This window comes from Neoarius graeffei, chromosome 17, assembly GCF_027579695.1.
Source record: "Neoarius graeffei isolate fNeoGra1 chromosome 17, fNeoGra1.pri, whole genome shotgun sequence".
NCBI classification, from domain to species: Eukaryota; Metazoa; Chordata; class Actinopteri; order Siluriformes; family Ariidae; genus Neoarius; species Neoarius graeffei.
In genome coordinates, this window is record NC_083585.1 from 9,817,242 (window position 1) to 9,832,834 (window position 15,593).

Below are 15,593 nucleotides of genomic sequence, written 5' to 3' on the forward strand. Positions count from 1 at the left end.
ACCCAGGGGTCAACGCTCTCCAGCTTTGGAGCTGTTCGCTGGAAAAGCGGCCGACCGCCGGCGCGCTGATGTCAGCGCCGTCCAGAGCGCCCCCGTCGGTCACCATGGGGGCGACGAGGAGCAGACTGGGTGTAGGGGGCGGCACCGCGGGTCCGGGAGGTGGTGGGGCGGCGAAAGTCATCAACCCGTCTGGTCTCCTGGCGGGTGCGTGGCCGAGACAGAGTCGGTGTGGGCCCCCTGAAGGACTGGGCAGCATTGCCATGGTGGTGGGCCTGGCGGGGCCAGCGAACTGCTGTTACGCCTAGATGACCTGGGCACTCCGATCCCGGGCTTGCTGAGTGGCTTCGGCAAACAGCTCCCCGGGGACAACAGGGAGACAGTGCAGCACACGCCGGTCGGGCTCGGCCAGAGGGGACTGTGCCCGCCATATCTGCTGGCGGCCGAGGGTGAGATACGACATCAGCCGGCCCAGTTCCCGCGACGAGTAGGCAAAGGCCTGGAGCCGCGTCACACAGCTCCCGTGATGCCGCGCTCGTCCCCTCCAGCGTCTGGGGGTCCATGACACCTGGCTGGCAGAAGGGAACTTAAATAGGGCGAGAACGCTCCAAGTAAGTAGCCCAAAATAAACTATCAGGTGGAAATAAAAAATAAACGACCGGGCGAACACACCCGTGGTCGGGAATATTAACAAGGATGGCGCCGTGCGCTACAGAACTGATAAACAGCGGCGAGAAACACCGCTTTAATTTAAATGAATGAAAACCGCTTCTCAATGTTGGGCATCTGCAGGAGGCCATAGGTAGGGGTGTCCTGCATTGCCGCCAGGGCCCTGCAGTCACTAGGGAGGTGGGAAGGCATCTAGGGTCCGCCCAACACCTCTGTAACTCCTCGATGTATGAGGCCGAGGGCGGAACAGACAACGAGGAAGGCTATGTGGGACCTCTGAAGAAAGCGCTCTGATGCTGGGCCACCGGGGCGTGTCCAACCCCAGACGGGCCAATGCAGCCCTCAGCGTTGGCTGGATGGATGAGCATCCGCCTTCCGACGCTGCCACGGTGCCATGGCTGGTGGCCTGGGAACCGGCCGGAGAGGTGGAGCCGTGACCATCGGACCCACCGCAGTCAAAGCTCTCCAAAGCCCGGATCGACAGTTCATCCAGGCCGCGTGCATCAACGGCCGGTGACAGAAGCGGTGGTGATGGTGAACAGTCGGGCTGCCAGGCAGAAGGGGTGGCTGCGGGAACACTGCCCCCTGTGGCGGAGGCTGAAGATTCGCCAGCAGGGCCTTCATCTCCTCCAGCTCGGTGGACATCACCTCCACCTTCTGAGCCAAATCGCCCGAGCGCTTCTTTTTCGCCTTAGAAGCGAAGACGTGTGGGGGAGCCCACGGCGCTTGCTGGGCCCCGCTGCTGCAGCCGACACCGTGTCCTGTCCCCCCGAGGCCCGGGGGATGTCAGACGGAGAATCCAGCCGAGCCAGCCTGGCGGTCCGCGCAGCCACGCTCAGGCACATGCAGTCTGCGCAGGCCATGTCCGTCAGCCCCTGCCGCAGGTGATCAATACCCAGGCATGAGGGGCACTCGCGGTGGCCGTCCTCCGGTTCGAGGGGGACCAGCAGTTGGCGCAGCGAGAGAAGAGGTCCATGACGCCTGGCTGGCAGAAGGGAACTTAAAAAATAGGGCGAGAACACCCCAAGTAAGCAGCCCAAAATAAACAATCAGGCGGTAATGAAAAACGACCGGGCGAACACACCCGTGGTCGGGAATATTAACAAGGATAGGCACCGTGCGCCACAGCACTGAAACAGCGGCGAGAAGCACCGCTTTAATTTAAATGAATGAAAACCGCTTACCTGAACGAAAGCAAGCCGGCCTTCAGCGGCGAGGATACGCCTCGGAGGGCTAGTCAGCTAGCTCCACCGAGCGAGAGCGCTCAGCTTAACGGAGTAACAGCAATACAAATACAACACACAAGACAGCCGGCCCGTGAGCAGGCCGGAGACAAGACTACACAAAGCAAAGCGGTTGATAATGTTAACAAGGATAGGCGCCGTGCGCCACAGAACTGATAACAGCGGCGAGAAACGCCGCTTTAGTTTAAATGAATGAAAACCGCTTACCTGGGCGACAACAAGCCAGCCTCCAGCGGCGAGGACACCGCCCCGGAGGGCTAGTCAGCTAACTCCACCGAGCGAGAGCGCTCAGCTTAACGGAGTAACAATACGAATACAACACACAAGACCGCCGGCCTGTGAGCAGGCCGGAGACAAGGCTACATGAAATAAGGCGGTTAATAATATTAACAAAGATAGGCGCAGTGCGCCACAGAACTGATAAACAGCGGCGAGAAACACTGCTTTAAATTAAATAAATGAAAACCGCTTACCTGAATGAGGACAAGCCGGCCTCCAGCGGTGAGGACGCCGCCCCGGAGGACTAATCAGCTAACTCCACCGAGCGAGAGCGCTCAGCTTAACGGAGTAACAAACAATACAACACACAAGACCGCCGGCCTGTGAGCAGGCCGGAGACAAGGCTACATAAAATAAGGCGGTTAATAATATTAACAAAGATAGGCGCAGTGCGCCACAGAACTGATAAACAGCGGCGAGAAACACCGCTTTAAATTAAATGAATGAAAACCGCTTACCTGAATGAAGACAAGCCGGCCTCCAGTGGTGAGGACACCGCCCCGGAGGACTAATCAGCTAACTCCACCGAGCGAGAGCGCTCAGCTTAACGGAGTAATAAATCAATACGAATACAACACACAAGACAGCCGGCCTGTGAACAGGCCGGCGGCGAGGCTACAGAAAACAAGGTGGTTAATAATATTAACAAGGATAGGCGCCGAGCGCCGCAGAACTGATAAACAGCGGCGAGAGGAACGCCGCTTTAATTTAAATAAATGAAACCCGCTTACCTGAAGCGAAAACAAGCCGGCCTCCAGCGGTGAGGACACCGCCCCGGAGGGCTAATCAGCTAACTCCACCGAGCGAGAGCGCTCAGCTTACGGAGTAATAAATCAATACGAATATAACGACAAGAAGAAAAGAGTTGGTGGACTTAGCGCAGTTTCTTGGAGGATGCGTAAGCACAGCCCCAACCCTACGGGTAACGAAACTACCACAGCGCTTTGTCCAAATTTCAATCCAACTCGCAACCTGCAAACGCGAGAAGATGTAAGAGGTCACTTCCTGGGTTTACCGGTCTTTTATGCCGGGGTCACGGGGTGACGTCACCCAGGTCACACGTGACTTTGTTGTTACTAGTACTCGACCTGCACGTTCGTGTGATGGATATCCATGTGCTGAAAGCACCGCCTCTGGCGGTCAGTAGAAACGAAATAGAACTATACTGTACTGAAGAGACAGTGGACAGGGACAGTGTAGCCTGCAGGTCCCAGACCAGCTGCAGCATGTTAGGACTACTGGTGTGTGTGTGTGTGAGAGAGAGAGAGAGAGAGAGAGAGAGAGAGAGATGCCCCTTGTCCTTTTTGTATTTCTTTTGATTGAATAAATTCGGTGAATTGATGAAATGAAAGAGCTTCTTGGTAAGTCTGAAAGAACAGTGAGTATTGCGTCCCAGTCGGTTTTGATTTTTAAATTGTAATGTGGCCTCTGTATTCCACAGATCTCAGTCCAGTCGGACATCTGTGGGATGTGTTGAACAAACAAGTCCGATCCATAGAGGCACAACTTGCAGGACTTCACGTCATGGTAGCAGATACCACAGCACACCTTCAGAGGTCTTGTGAAGTCCATGCTTCGATGGGTCAGAGCTGTTTTGGTGGCACAAGACAGACCTAGACAATATTAACATGTTATTAGATTATTGTTTCATCAGGCGGGTGTAGAACTTGCTAGAAAAGTCAGCATTTTAGCACTTTCCATCTAAATTATTGTAACATTTTTACGTTATTAGATTCTTTACAGAAATATTTAGTTACGAGCCCTTAGACATTTTGTACATTTGTGTTTGTATGAGTGTATGCAGTACAGTTAGTACACCATGTTTTCAGGGATCATTAGTGTCTAGCTGTAGGATGCGTACCAGTCTATAGAACAGTCTAATAATGTTATCTCATCGCAGTGGCACCTGTCAAGGCGTGGGATAGATTAGGCAGCAAGAAAAGAGTTAGGTCTTGAAGTTGATGTGCTGGAAGCAGGAAAAATGTGCAAGCATAAGGATCTGAGTTACTCTGACAAGGGCCAAATTTTGATGGTGAGACAACGCGTGTCTGTGCGTCACTTACCTGGGGAAGTGATGGCACCAGGATGCACTATGGGGTGGAAGGCAGTGTGATGCTCTGGACAATGTTCTGCTGAGAAACCTTGGGTCCTGGCATTCATGTAGATGTTACTTGGACATGTATCACCTACCGAAACATCGCTGCAGACCAAGTACAGTACAGTACACCCCTTCATGGCAACGGTATTCTCTAATAGCAGTGGCCCCTTTCAGCAGGATAATGCACCCTACCTGAGGAATATGACAAGGCGTTCAAGGTGTTGACTTGGCCTCTGTATTCCACAGATCTCAGTCCAGTCGGACATCTGTGGGATGTGTTGAACAAACAAGTCCGATCCATAGAGGCACAACTTGCAGGACTTCACGTCTTGGTACCAGATACCACAGCACACCTTCAGAGGTCTTGTGAAGTCCATGCTTCGATGGGTCAGAGCTGTTTTGGTGGCACAAGACAGATCTAGACAATATTAAGTATTTGGAGAAGCCATGGCCTAAAGGTTGTAGTACAGCTTTGGGGCCAAAAGGTTGCTGGTTTGATTCCCTGGACTATCAGGAATGCCTTAAGTGCCCTTGAACAAGGCACCTAACCCCCAACTGCTCCCTGGGCTGCCTGCTGCTGAGGGTATCAGCGTCCTGTTGTACGTCGCTCTGGATAAGAGTGTCCAAATCCCATCCTGGAGACTCCATATGATGATGGATGTTAAACAACTTAACCATATCAACTGCTGTTTAGAAACAACAACGTTAAAATACCTGTTAATTGTCGGACTTGAATTATACGAGTATCTGTTTGACAAGCCCCTTCGAGTTAATCGTTGCGATACAAAAGATTATCAGAATGTACCAGTGCATTAATATAAAACGATCGTTTGAATTACGGCTACTGTCCAAGCTCCTGATATAAAGCGAAATCAGAGCACGAAAGCCAGAAGAGCTTCGACGAGTGTCTGAAACTGTAGTATAGGAACGAACGCCAGAACACATTCCCCCCCAGTCAGGGTGATGGTGGCGGTGGAGAGCGCTGTCTGATGACTCGTGATGGTCCAAGAGATTTCTGTTGGGTTTTTCTTTTCATCAGTCACCCATCTGTGTATATACTGTGTGTGTGTGTGTGTGTGTGTATACTAAAGCCAGCATTGATCTGCTCTGTTGGTCGTGTGTGGTTTATCAGATTGTATCAGAAGAAACTTCCCATGGTGTGGCTGTTCATAATCCAGAAAATCCATAAACCTTTATCTCGTTATGAGACATTAAGCAGCTACAGATCACAGTGCCGATCAGCGTGGCAGTGTGAGTGAGTGTGCATGCTCGATATTTCTGAAGAGCAGTTTATACATGCACACAGCAGCCTTGGAAAAAGAAGACATGGCTCAGCAGCGAGAGGCAGGCAGTCAGTCTGCGAGATGTAATCTCCTCCTATCAGGGAGGTGGGAAACCCAAGACAGATTTCATGTCTCTTCTGCCAAGCCTCAGCATTAGATCGTCTCTTCTGACTTTATCAGAGCTTGTAGAAGATTTTCGGACTTTTTTCCCCTCTTTGATTTTATTTGTAATCGAGTGGCGTGAGGTTCCAGGGTTTTACACTCAGCCTCCAAGAAGACAATAGTCTCCATCTGGACTGGAAAAGGAAGCGATTATGAGTAATGTCATAGCTTCCCTCCTGCCTGATGCTGTTTCTTCTCTCACTGCCAGATTACAGGAAGTGTGTAATCATCACCACTACAAGGCCTTATTATTTTCCACCGGTCTTTCTGTTGGTGTTGGAACAAACATGCCGAGAGATTTGTAAGCGTTAGAAAATGAATCTGTGGGTCAGCAGTGAGGCCGGCTGCTCTTTTGTTTTGCTGTCTAAACAAAAGTGCGCCTGATCCATCTGTAAGCAGTTTTGCATGCACACACACACAAGAAAAAAAAAATCATGTCACCAACTCTGTGCACACATTTTTGTCCTTTTTAGGTAGCAGAACAGTAAAGTAGTTCTTTCAGATGCCTGAGATCTGATTGTGTGGTTTAATGCATTTACTGCTACGTGGACTAGCTCATGGATTCACTGGAATGAAGTAAGAGCTGGAATGGACAAGCTGAATTTTTTTTTTTTTTTAATCAGGCTTTTATTTTACTGCCACCTAGTGGCTGTTGTAAACATACCCATTTCCACATGTGCGAGAGGGGGATGAGATTCTTCAGTGATGTGAACATGGAGACTGGGTGTGGTTGTGAAATTAAGAGCTTTCTATGAATTTTACAGCTTTCTGTTCCTGAAGGAGAGAATTAAGTTTTATTAAGAACTACTATGCATGTACAGTGGTGCTTGAAAGTTTGTGAACCCTTTAGAATTTTCTATATTTCTGCATAAATATGACCTAAAGCATCATCAGATTTTCACACAAGTCTTAAAAGTAGATAAAGAGAACCCAGTTAAACAAATGAGACACAAATATTACACTTGGCCATTTATTTATTGAGGAAAATGATCCAATATTACATATCTGTGAGTGACAAAAGTATGTGACCCTTTGCTTTCAGTATCTGGTGTGACCCCCTTGTGCAGCAATAACTGCAACTAAACGTTTGCGGTAACTGTTGATCAGTCCTGCACACCGGCTTGGAGGAATTTTAGCCCGTTCCTCCGTACAGAACAGCTTCAACTCTGGGATGTTGGTGGGTTTCCTCACATGAACTGCTCACTTCAGGTCCTTCCACAACATTTCGATTGGATTAAGGTCAGGACTTTGACTTGGCCATTCCAAAACATTAACTTTATTCTTCTTTAACCATTCTTTGGTAGAATGACTTGTGTGCTTAGGGTCGTTGTCTTGCTGCGTGACCCACCTTCTCTTGAGATTCAGTTCATGGACAGATGTCCTGACATTTTCCTTTAGAATTCGCTGGTATAATTCAGAATTCATTGTTCCATCAATGATGGCAAGCCGTCCTGGCCCAGATGCAGCAAAACAGCCCCAAACCATGATACTACCACCACCATGTTTCACAGATGGGATAAGGTTCTTATGCTGGAATGCAGTGTTTTCCTTTCTCCAAACAAAACGCTTCTCATTTAAACCAAAAAGTTCTATTTTGGTCTCATCTGTCCACAAAACATTTTTCCAATAGCCTTCTGGCTTGTCCACGTGATCTTTAGCAAACTGCAGACGAGCAGCAATGTTCTTTTTGGAGAGCAGTGGCTTTCTCCTTGCAACCCTGCCATGCACACCATTGTTGTTCAGTGTTCTCCTGATGGTGGACTCATGAACACTAACATTAGCCAATGTGAGAGAGGCCTTCAGTTGCTTAGAAGTTACCCTGAGATCCTTTGTGACCTCGCCGACTATTACACACCTTGCTCTCGGAGTGATCTTTGTTGGTTGACCACTCCTGGGGAGGATAACAATGGTCTTGAATTTCCTCCATTTGTACACAATCTGTCTGACTGTGGATTGGTGGAGTCCAAACTCTTTAGAGATGGTTTTGTAACCTTTTCCAGCCTGATGAGCATCAACAACGCTTTTTCTGAGGTCCTCAGAAATCTCCTTTGTTCGTGCCATGATACCCTTCCACAAACATGTGTTGTGAAGCTCAGACTTTGATAGATCCCTGTTCTTTAAATAAAACAGGGTGCCCACTCACACCTCATTGTCATCCCATTGATTGAAAACACCTGACTCTAATTTCACCTTCAAATTAACTGCTAATCCTAGAGGTTCACATACTTTTGCCACTCACAGATATGTAATATTGGATGATTTTCCTCAATAAATAAATGACCAAGTATAATATTTTTGTCTCATTTGTTTAACTGGGTTCTCTTTATCTACTTTTAGGACTTGTGTAAAAATCTGATGATGTTTTAGGTCATATTTATGCAGAAATATAGAAAATTCTAAAGGGTTCACAAACTTTCAAGCACCACTGTATAATGTTGCTTTTATGATTATTAGTTTTGTGAAATCTGTACACCATATGGCTTTACGTGATGTGTGTAGGCTACTTTATCGCCAAAAGAATGTTTACATCTGACCATGAAACCCATACATAATTCTTCTCCAAACAGTTGCCACAAAGCTGGAAGCACACAATGGTGTGGAATATCTTTACTGTCGAATTACAGTTAACCTTCACGAAAACTAAGGGGCCAAACCCAGCATGACCATGCCGCTGTGCACAAAGCGAGCTCTGTGAAGACGTAGTTAGCCAAGTTTGGAGTGGAAGAACTCGAGTGTCCTGCACAGAGCCCTGACTGAACTCAACCCCACTGAACACCTTTGGGATGAACTGGAACACCAACTAGAACACTGGTACCTGCACAATTGCCGACCCCCAGAGAGCTAAAATCAGTGGATCAGAATTTTGAAAAAAAATAATAAAAGGTGTAAAATAGTGCATTTTGCTGCATTCTGAAGGACACATTTGAAGAAAATGAATGGAGAAATCGGACCGACGAGCTTCTCACTTCGTCTCAGTGCTTTGATGCTAGACGATCCGATGACCAACTCACCTTGAACTTCATTGTCAGTGAATCCCCCCCCCCCCCCAAGTTTATTGTTCCCAATCACCAGTGTGTGTTTGGTTTTTACACACACTGGTGCAATTTGTTGCAATGTGAGCTCATTACCGATTGGCTAGAACTATAACGAGAACCAATGGAATGGTGCGATAGAGCAATACAGCTTTGATTCAACATTATCATCATCATCATGCCGTTCCGTTGGCTGTCGGCTTCACTTAACCTGACTATTTGACGCTGTATACTTGTGTTCCTGTGCTGAAACGAGATCAGAAGAGCGAATCCAGCAGTGTTGACTGATTTAGTTTGGAAAACTAAAATCGGTAGGCGGTATTCACCTCTCAAAATCAGTCGAGTTGGCAAGTATGTGCCTGAACTCACTACTGCGCTTATTGCTCAGTGAAGACAAATCCCCACAGCCATGCTCCAAACTCTCGTGGAAAGCCTTCCCAGAAGAGTGGAGGTTCAACACGCACACATGGGGGTGATGGTCAGATCTCCACATACTTTTGGCTATAGACCCCTTTCACTGACGTCACCCGAATCCGGAAGTAAACAGACCCTGCGCCATTTTGGAAGACCAGCAAACTCGTGATTAGGGGGAAATAAGTGAACCCACGAGAATAAAGTGGAGTGGCAAACGACTTAAACAAACACATCTGAGCTGTTTTATTTATGATTTATTGGCCCAACAGTAGACTTGAAAGAAACCTGTGTGAGACTTGGCAAAAAACTGTGGATATAATGGATAAGTCTGTCTGTGCATGATCTGCGGACACTTTGAGGTAAGCAAACGCAAGAAATTCAGATTTAAAACATGCTAAATTGGCCCCAAGTTGATAACTGTATGAGGAGCAAGCCTCCCAGACTTCTACAATTTAATAATAATAATAATTTAGGATGGTTTGGGGCTTGCTCGCTGCTGCCAGGTTGGTTGTTGAGTAGCCTGACTGTTTTTTTTTTGTTCTTGCGTGTGGTATCATTGTTGATGCGAGGTTGTTTTTTGAACATGCCAATGCGGACACGATTTCCCCTGATGCGTTATGACTTCAGACGCGATGCGTGTGTGGAGGTGTGGAGTCCGCGTGATATGTGCGTAAGAGAGGCTTCTCATGTGTTTGGAGATCCGCGCTCCGAGACAAGCCCAAGCACACACACCCCCAAGGGAAAAAAAGGGGCCCCCCGAAAATATCGGCATAGTTCGAACACTGAGTGTAGGCACTGGGTGTAAACAGCAAATAGTTTACAATGTCTGGGTAGCAAACAGATGGCAGAATTGGTGTCCGGTCCTCATGTTTCCATTCTCCCTTGCCCCGAGTCTTATCATATGGGTCAAACCCATCAATCACAGCCAGTTTCTCCACATACCGTGCCCTTTCTGCAGCTGGTAATGTACTCACATAACCCGAATTATCATCCATCGTGTCACTTTACTCTCGCTCGTACTTTGTTTTATATTGTGAGTGCATGTACTTGGTCTTCCAATATGGCGCCTAACAAAATCTCGCGGCGCGGTGACGTCATGTGAAAGGGGTCTATAGAGTTTTGACAAGCTTTGGTTTCGAATTACAGCTCTGGATGTTTGTCAGAGGAAAAGGCAGCAAAAGGCCTAAAATATAACCAATGACTTGGTTTTCTTCTCTAGTTCTATCACACAGTTTGAGAATGACCCCCACACACACTGCTCACACCCAGTGTGTTGCTTCTTTTTTTTTCTGCTCAGTAGGACATTCGATCCTAGATTAGATTTTTTTTAAACCTCCTCCGGTTTTCTCCTGCTGGGGGCAGAGAGAAGAAAGCAAACCATCTCCTAACTGCCATGCAGGATGTAATGAGGGAGAACACCGAGCCCTGTGTGACTCCTTACTGCGGAGCCTTTCATGCTGGAAAGTTCTGGCCACAAAGTCTCCTTTGATCGTTGCGTATCAAAGTCCTAAATGTTGCTTCAAAAGAAGAAGCAGCGCTCAGTTTTCTTCATAATCAGAAGACTTTACTGGTGGATTTTAGCATAGAAAACCCAATAGAGCTTTATGGAAATGAGGAGTCTGAGAACAGAGACCTGGCCTTGTCAGATCGATACGGGATTTAAAGGGCTATGGGTAAAGATTGACGGGGTGTGTCCCTAAAGATAAATAAAAGGCTTAAATTGGAGTAAATTATAGATATTATTACAGATGGAGAGATTTATATAAAACTGGGAACATATTTGTAACAGAAAGCCGAGAGAGAGAATGCCTTTCCAACATTATAACTAATGTTAATTTGGAATCGGAGACATTAAGAGGAAAGACCTGCAGTTAAATTCCTGTGCAGTGTCTCCAGGGTGATTAAACTGTAGGAGCGGACGTTTGAGAAGTGCAGAATTTCTGCACTGTCTTGCGATGTTTAGTATGTGAGCCCATCCTGATGGTTTCTAATGTTCCCTCCTGCAGGATGACATGAGCGACTCTCTGCGTGATTACACCAACCTGCCTGAGGCGGCGCCACTGCTCACCATCCTGGACATGTCAGCCCGTGCCAAGTACGTCAAAGACGTGGAGGAGATCACACCGGCCGTAGTGGAGCAGTTCGTCAGTGACTTTCTAGCCGAGAAGCTCAAACCGGAGCCGATATAAACCTGGACAGTGTTCCGTCTCCCTCCCATCAGCCCCGTGATTTCCTGATTTCCCTCCACTCTGCCTGCGAGACTCCTATGAGATCCTTCACTTTGTACTGACCTTTTTTTTTTTTTTTAAACAAACCAAAACACTACCCCCGTCCTGTCCCTGGAGTTCTCCTTCCTCTCCTGTGGTGCCTTGCATATTTACAGCCTGGATGGTAAAACTTCTGCCACAAACAGAAACATCTTTTTATGAAGTACATGTGAGAATGTAGCCGAAACCCTCCAGCTGCAGTACACATGGATTTTCTCGTTTTATTTTATTAAAAAGTAATAAGACACGGCTTATATCTCCTCCACATACCGCTTTCAGTAAGAAAACCCTGGCGCGTTTCTGAGGAGCGCAGTACACGTTTCCGTACGGGGGCTGATGATGATGACACAGTGTCACGGACAACATGAGATCGCTGTAAAGAAAAAGTTCACCAAGCTGTTGTTTGTTTTGTTAAGCAGTTTAATGCAGTCGGCTCTTCACGAGTCCGAAATTCCCTCTAATAGTTCTTGATATTTGATGTAACGCAGTATTTTCAGTCACATTTCAGTGGATGTTCTGTGAAGGTCCAGTTTAATAAAAACAGTCCAAATTTAAAGGCACAGAACAGCATTGAGCAAGTTTCCACACTAAATGTAGGCCTTCGTTAGTGTACAGCTTCTGTCTCTCCTTCATCGTGTTTCTGCTGAGTCCTGGCCATTAAAACTGACTGTCTCCGTTTGGTGTCTCGTCTCATCTCGTCTTAAACACAATCCTCAATTTCAGAAACAAAATTTCGCTTCTCTCATACATTTTTCCCACCACGGTGATGTGCACATTTATAATGATCATGAAGTACGTTCTGAGAGTGAGTGTGAGAGTTTATCGCTGATTTCTGACATCAATGAGTTAGCATTAATGCTCTACCTTCTATACGAGGGGTTTTTAAAGGGATCCTCTAGCGGATTTATTCTCAAACTTATTTTACAGGGTGTCCGCGGGGTTTTAAAAAGTATTAAAAAGTGATAAATCAAAAACGCAAAATTTAATGGCCTTAAAAAGTGATAAATTTGGTCAAAAGGTATTATTTTTAAAGAATAGGTATTATTTTTTTCTTTTGGACAATGACTGGTTTCATTTTGATGAAATAGGCAAAATAAAATAAATCCTTTCTTGCTTGCGCCGCTACTTCAAAAATGAATGTGTGATATGAACTTGATATTGACGTCATATCAATGCATTGTATTCATTGGTCGATAGAAATCTGAAATCGTCTGCGTGCGCATAGCTAAGTCCAAGTGGAGATGGAAAGCAGTGCTAAGTGAACCAGTATCTCTTCATCGAATTCTAGCGGGTGGCAAAAAGTTTAGAAATGGGGAAATGTAAGTTTTCCCGATCCTGGCTCCGGGATCCAAGCTTTCAAGCTTGGATAAGGCCTGTCGTCAGGAACGACAGGCAGGCATACTGTAAAGTATGCCTCAAAATCATTAATATTAATTGGATGGGGGCTAATGCGCTCAGGTCGCACATGAAGTCGGAGAAACACGTCAGGGGAATGCGCGGTCGTGGGCAGCAACAGTCTATCACCTCGACAGCTAGCACTAGTGCTAGTGCTATACCAACGGCCACACCACCGCAGCTGCACGAGCAGACCAGACCCGTGGACCCGACTCAAGACTTACACCACCCCACCTCACATTGTTACTGTAACTAATGCCCTGTTGCGAAATATGCAACCGAGTCTCCTGGATAATGGTAATGATGTAAGTAAGTGTTGGATGACAAAATCTATGTGCATGTCACAAAATCTTTCTGATTGATACTTGGTGCAATTCGATGTCGTGGTGGTTGTAAAAAAAATCTGAAGGTAGTAAAAAAAGGTATTAAATGGTAGTAAATTGACTCAAAGATTGGTGTATATACCCTGTTTTAAGTAAAAGTAGTCGCAGATTTCAAAAATCAAACTTTTGTTTTCGGAGCCCAAATAGTGTTCAAGAAAAATTAAATTTCTTTAAAAATGTCAGATGGTGACGTGCGGTCGCTTGGAGCAACTCCGCTGTTTATATTCTCTGTTTACATCAGAGTTTTGATAGCTTTACAAGTATTTTATTGAATTTATCAGTTTTTAAATAAGTATGCCTCACTGTGTAGCACATAAACGCCACAATAATGCTAAAAAGAAAGCACAAGGTGGAACTAGACTGCATTTCCACAGAGGAAATGCAAAGTGTGCTTGATCAGCTGGAACAGAGGGTCACCGACAGAAACTGGATCAGACACGAGACCTCGCGCTGCTAAATCTTTTTTTACACGATCTACAGGAAGTGTGTTTTGATTCTTGATAGCGGGGAGACAGTAATACCTTTTTATCTCTATTTGAATCACCATAAAAAGCGCAAAAATGAACCATATTGAAGACAGATTAAACCTTGCTTACAGGAAAGACGGTGTCCGTCCCCCAGGTGAAATGATCATGGGATGCATGACATCATGCTATAATAGAGGTCTGCGCGGGGCAGAATTTTCAGTCCCGCTCCCGCCTGCAAATCCCGCATGATGCAGACGTTCGCATTATTTCTCACGAAAGTTCCTGTCATTGGCTTGGGGAATTAAACATGCTGAGCGTAGCTGAGCTCTCCACTGACCGATCCTTCATTTATTGTAAGTTTATTGTTTAGACTGACATTCTGCTGACACATTCCAAGTTGAGCGCTGCATGCGCTCATGATTGACAGCTCTCGCTTTGTGCACTCCCACTTCCGAGTCTGTGGCGTTATGATTCCAACGGCGATTTCATTCTCCTCTCGTATGAAGTGCTGCGCAACCACAACCAGCTCCTCAGGTGGTGTTTACATTAGACCGTATCCGTCTCGTTTTCGTCGCGGATGCACTGTCCGTTCACATTAAAACGCCGGGAAACGACTCCACAGGCAGAACAACTTGAATCCGCCAGGGCCCACGTATTCAACCCAGTTCGTATCTGATCCGGTGCTGTGTAAACATTGAGATACGAGGAAACGCAGTGCTGAGCTCTAGCTGACGTCGTCACTGGACAACGTCACTGTGACATCCACCTTCCTGATTCGCTGGCGTTGGTCATGCCACGTTGGTCATGTGACGCGACTGCTGAAAAACAGCGCGGACTTTCACTTCCTGCTATTTGTCCCGAATCACTGCTCGTGCGCTTCACTCGCGCGCTCTGTGAGCTGCGCAGGGCCGGAGTGCGCACCCTCCAGAGGGCACTCGCTGTTCAGGGCGGAGTGATTTGGAGCGCAGGATGCCTGCGGAGCCGAGCGTATCCGTGTATTGGCGTTGCTGTGTGCACGCGAATCGTTTTAAAAACGTTAATCTGATGATCCGCCGATACGGTCTAATGTAAACCCCACCTCAGATTATACAGGTGGTTCTCCACTATAGTTGCAAATTGGGATATGGACCTTGAGCAAACTGATAAGTTCATAAGGCAGAATTCTGGTAGCCAATTTTGGAGTTTTATCAAAGTATCTTCTTATTGCTCGATATGGCAAAATTCAAGGTCAAAGTCATTTCAAGGTCAAGGTTGCCCTTGTCTCTGTCAGTACACAAACAGGTCTCTGAACTGCCTAATAAATCCATAATCTCTGACCAAAATCAAAATGTAATTGACCCCAATTACAAATCTGGGCCTTATTATAAATAATTCTATTTGAAAATGTATATTTATCACAATAGAACAATAAATATGTATTAAAAGGGTGCAGCGTTTGTGTACTGACAGCATGTTTGTGTACTGACAGCATGTTTGTGTACTGACATGTTCAAAAATAAGACAACGAAGTTGATTATTTGAGCAGAACAGAAATAGATTTAATTTTTGAACCTCAAAAATGGCAACATTAACCATGTGTTAACAAAATTAGGAACAAAACATACAAGAACCTAAGGCAACATTTCATGACACCAATTATAAAGTAGCCTAATTAACATTTCCTCACTTTTCTAAATTTGCCCGTGCTTTTGACATTTTAGTCAATCCAAACAATGTCCAAATTCATGATTACACCAGGCGCTGGATAAATGTCCCAATCACTACACCAAATCTGGGCGATTTTTTACTAGTTGGGTCCATGTAGATGTAGGAATCATCATGTGCCTAGAGTTCTTGGAATTTCTGGTGACGGGGACACTCTCAGAAACTGACTAGGCCTAATTAGAAAACCTTTAAAGATATC

The 15,593-nt window shown here is 46.2% G+C and overlaps 1 protein-coding gene across 3 annotated transcripts in view; it reads left to right on the forward strand.

Moving 5' to 3' along the window:
- nxn (nucleoredoxin) overlaps positions 1–12,123 on the forward strand; it is a 202,645-nt gene extending 190,522 nt beyond the window's left edge. For all 3 annotated transcript variants that reach the window (XM_060943683.1, XM_060943685.1, XM_060943684.1), the window contains exon 8: positions 11,185–12,123. In XM_060943683.1, the coding sequence (XP_060799666.1) occupies positions 11,185–11,367 (183 nt within the window). In that variant the 3' untranslated portion in view covers positions 11,368–12,123. The remainder of the gene's footprint in view (positions 1–11,184) is intronic.
- Positions 12,124–15,593: the final 3,470 nt, after the last annotated feature.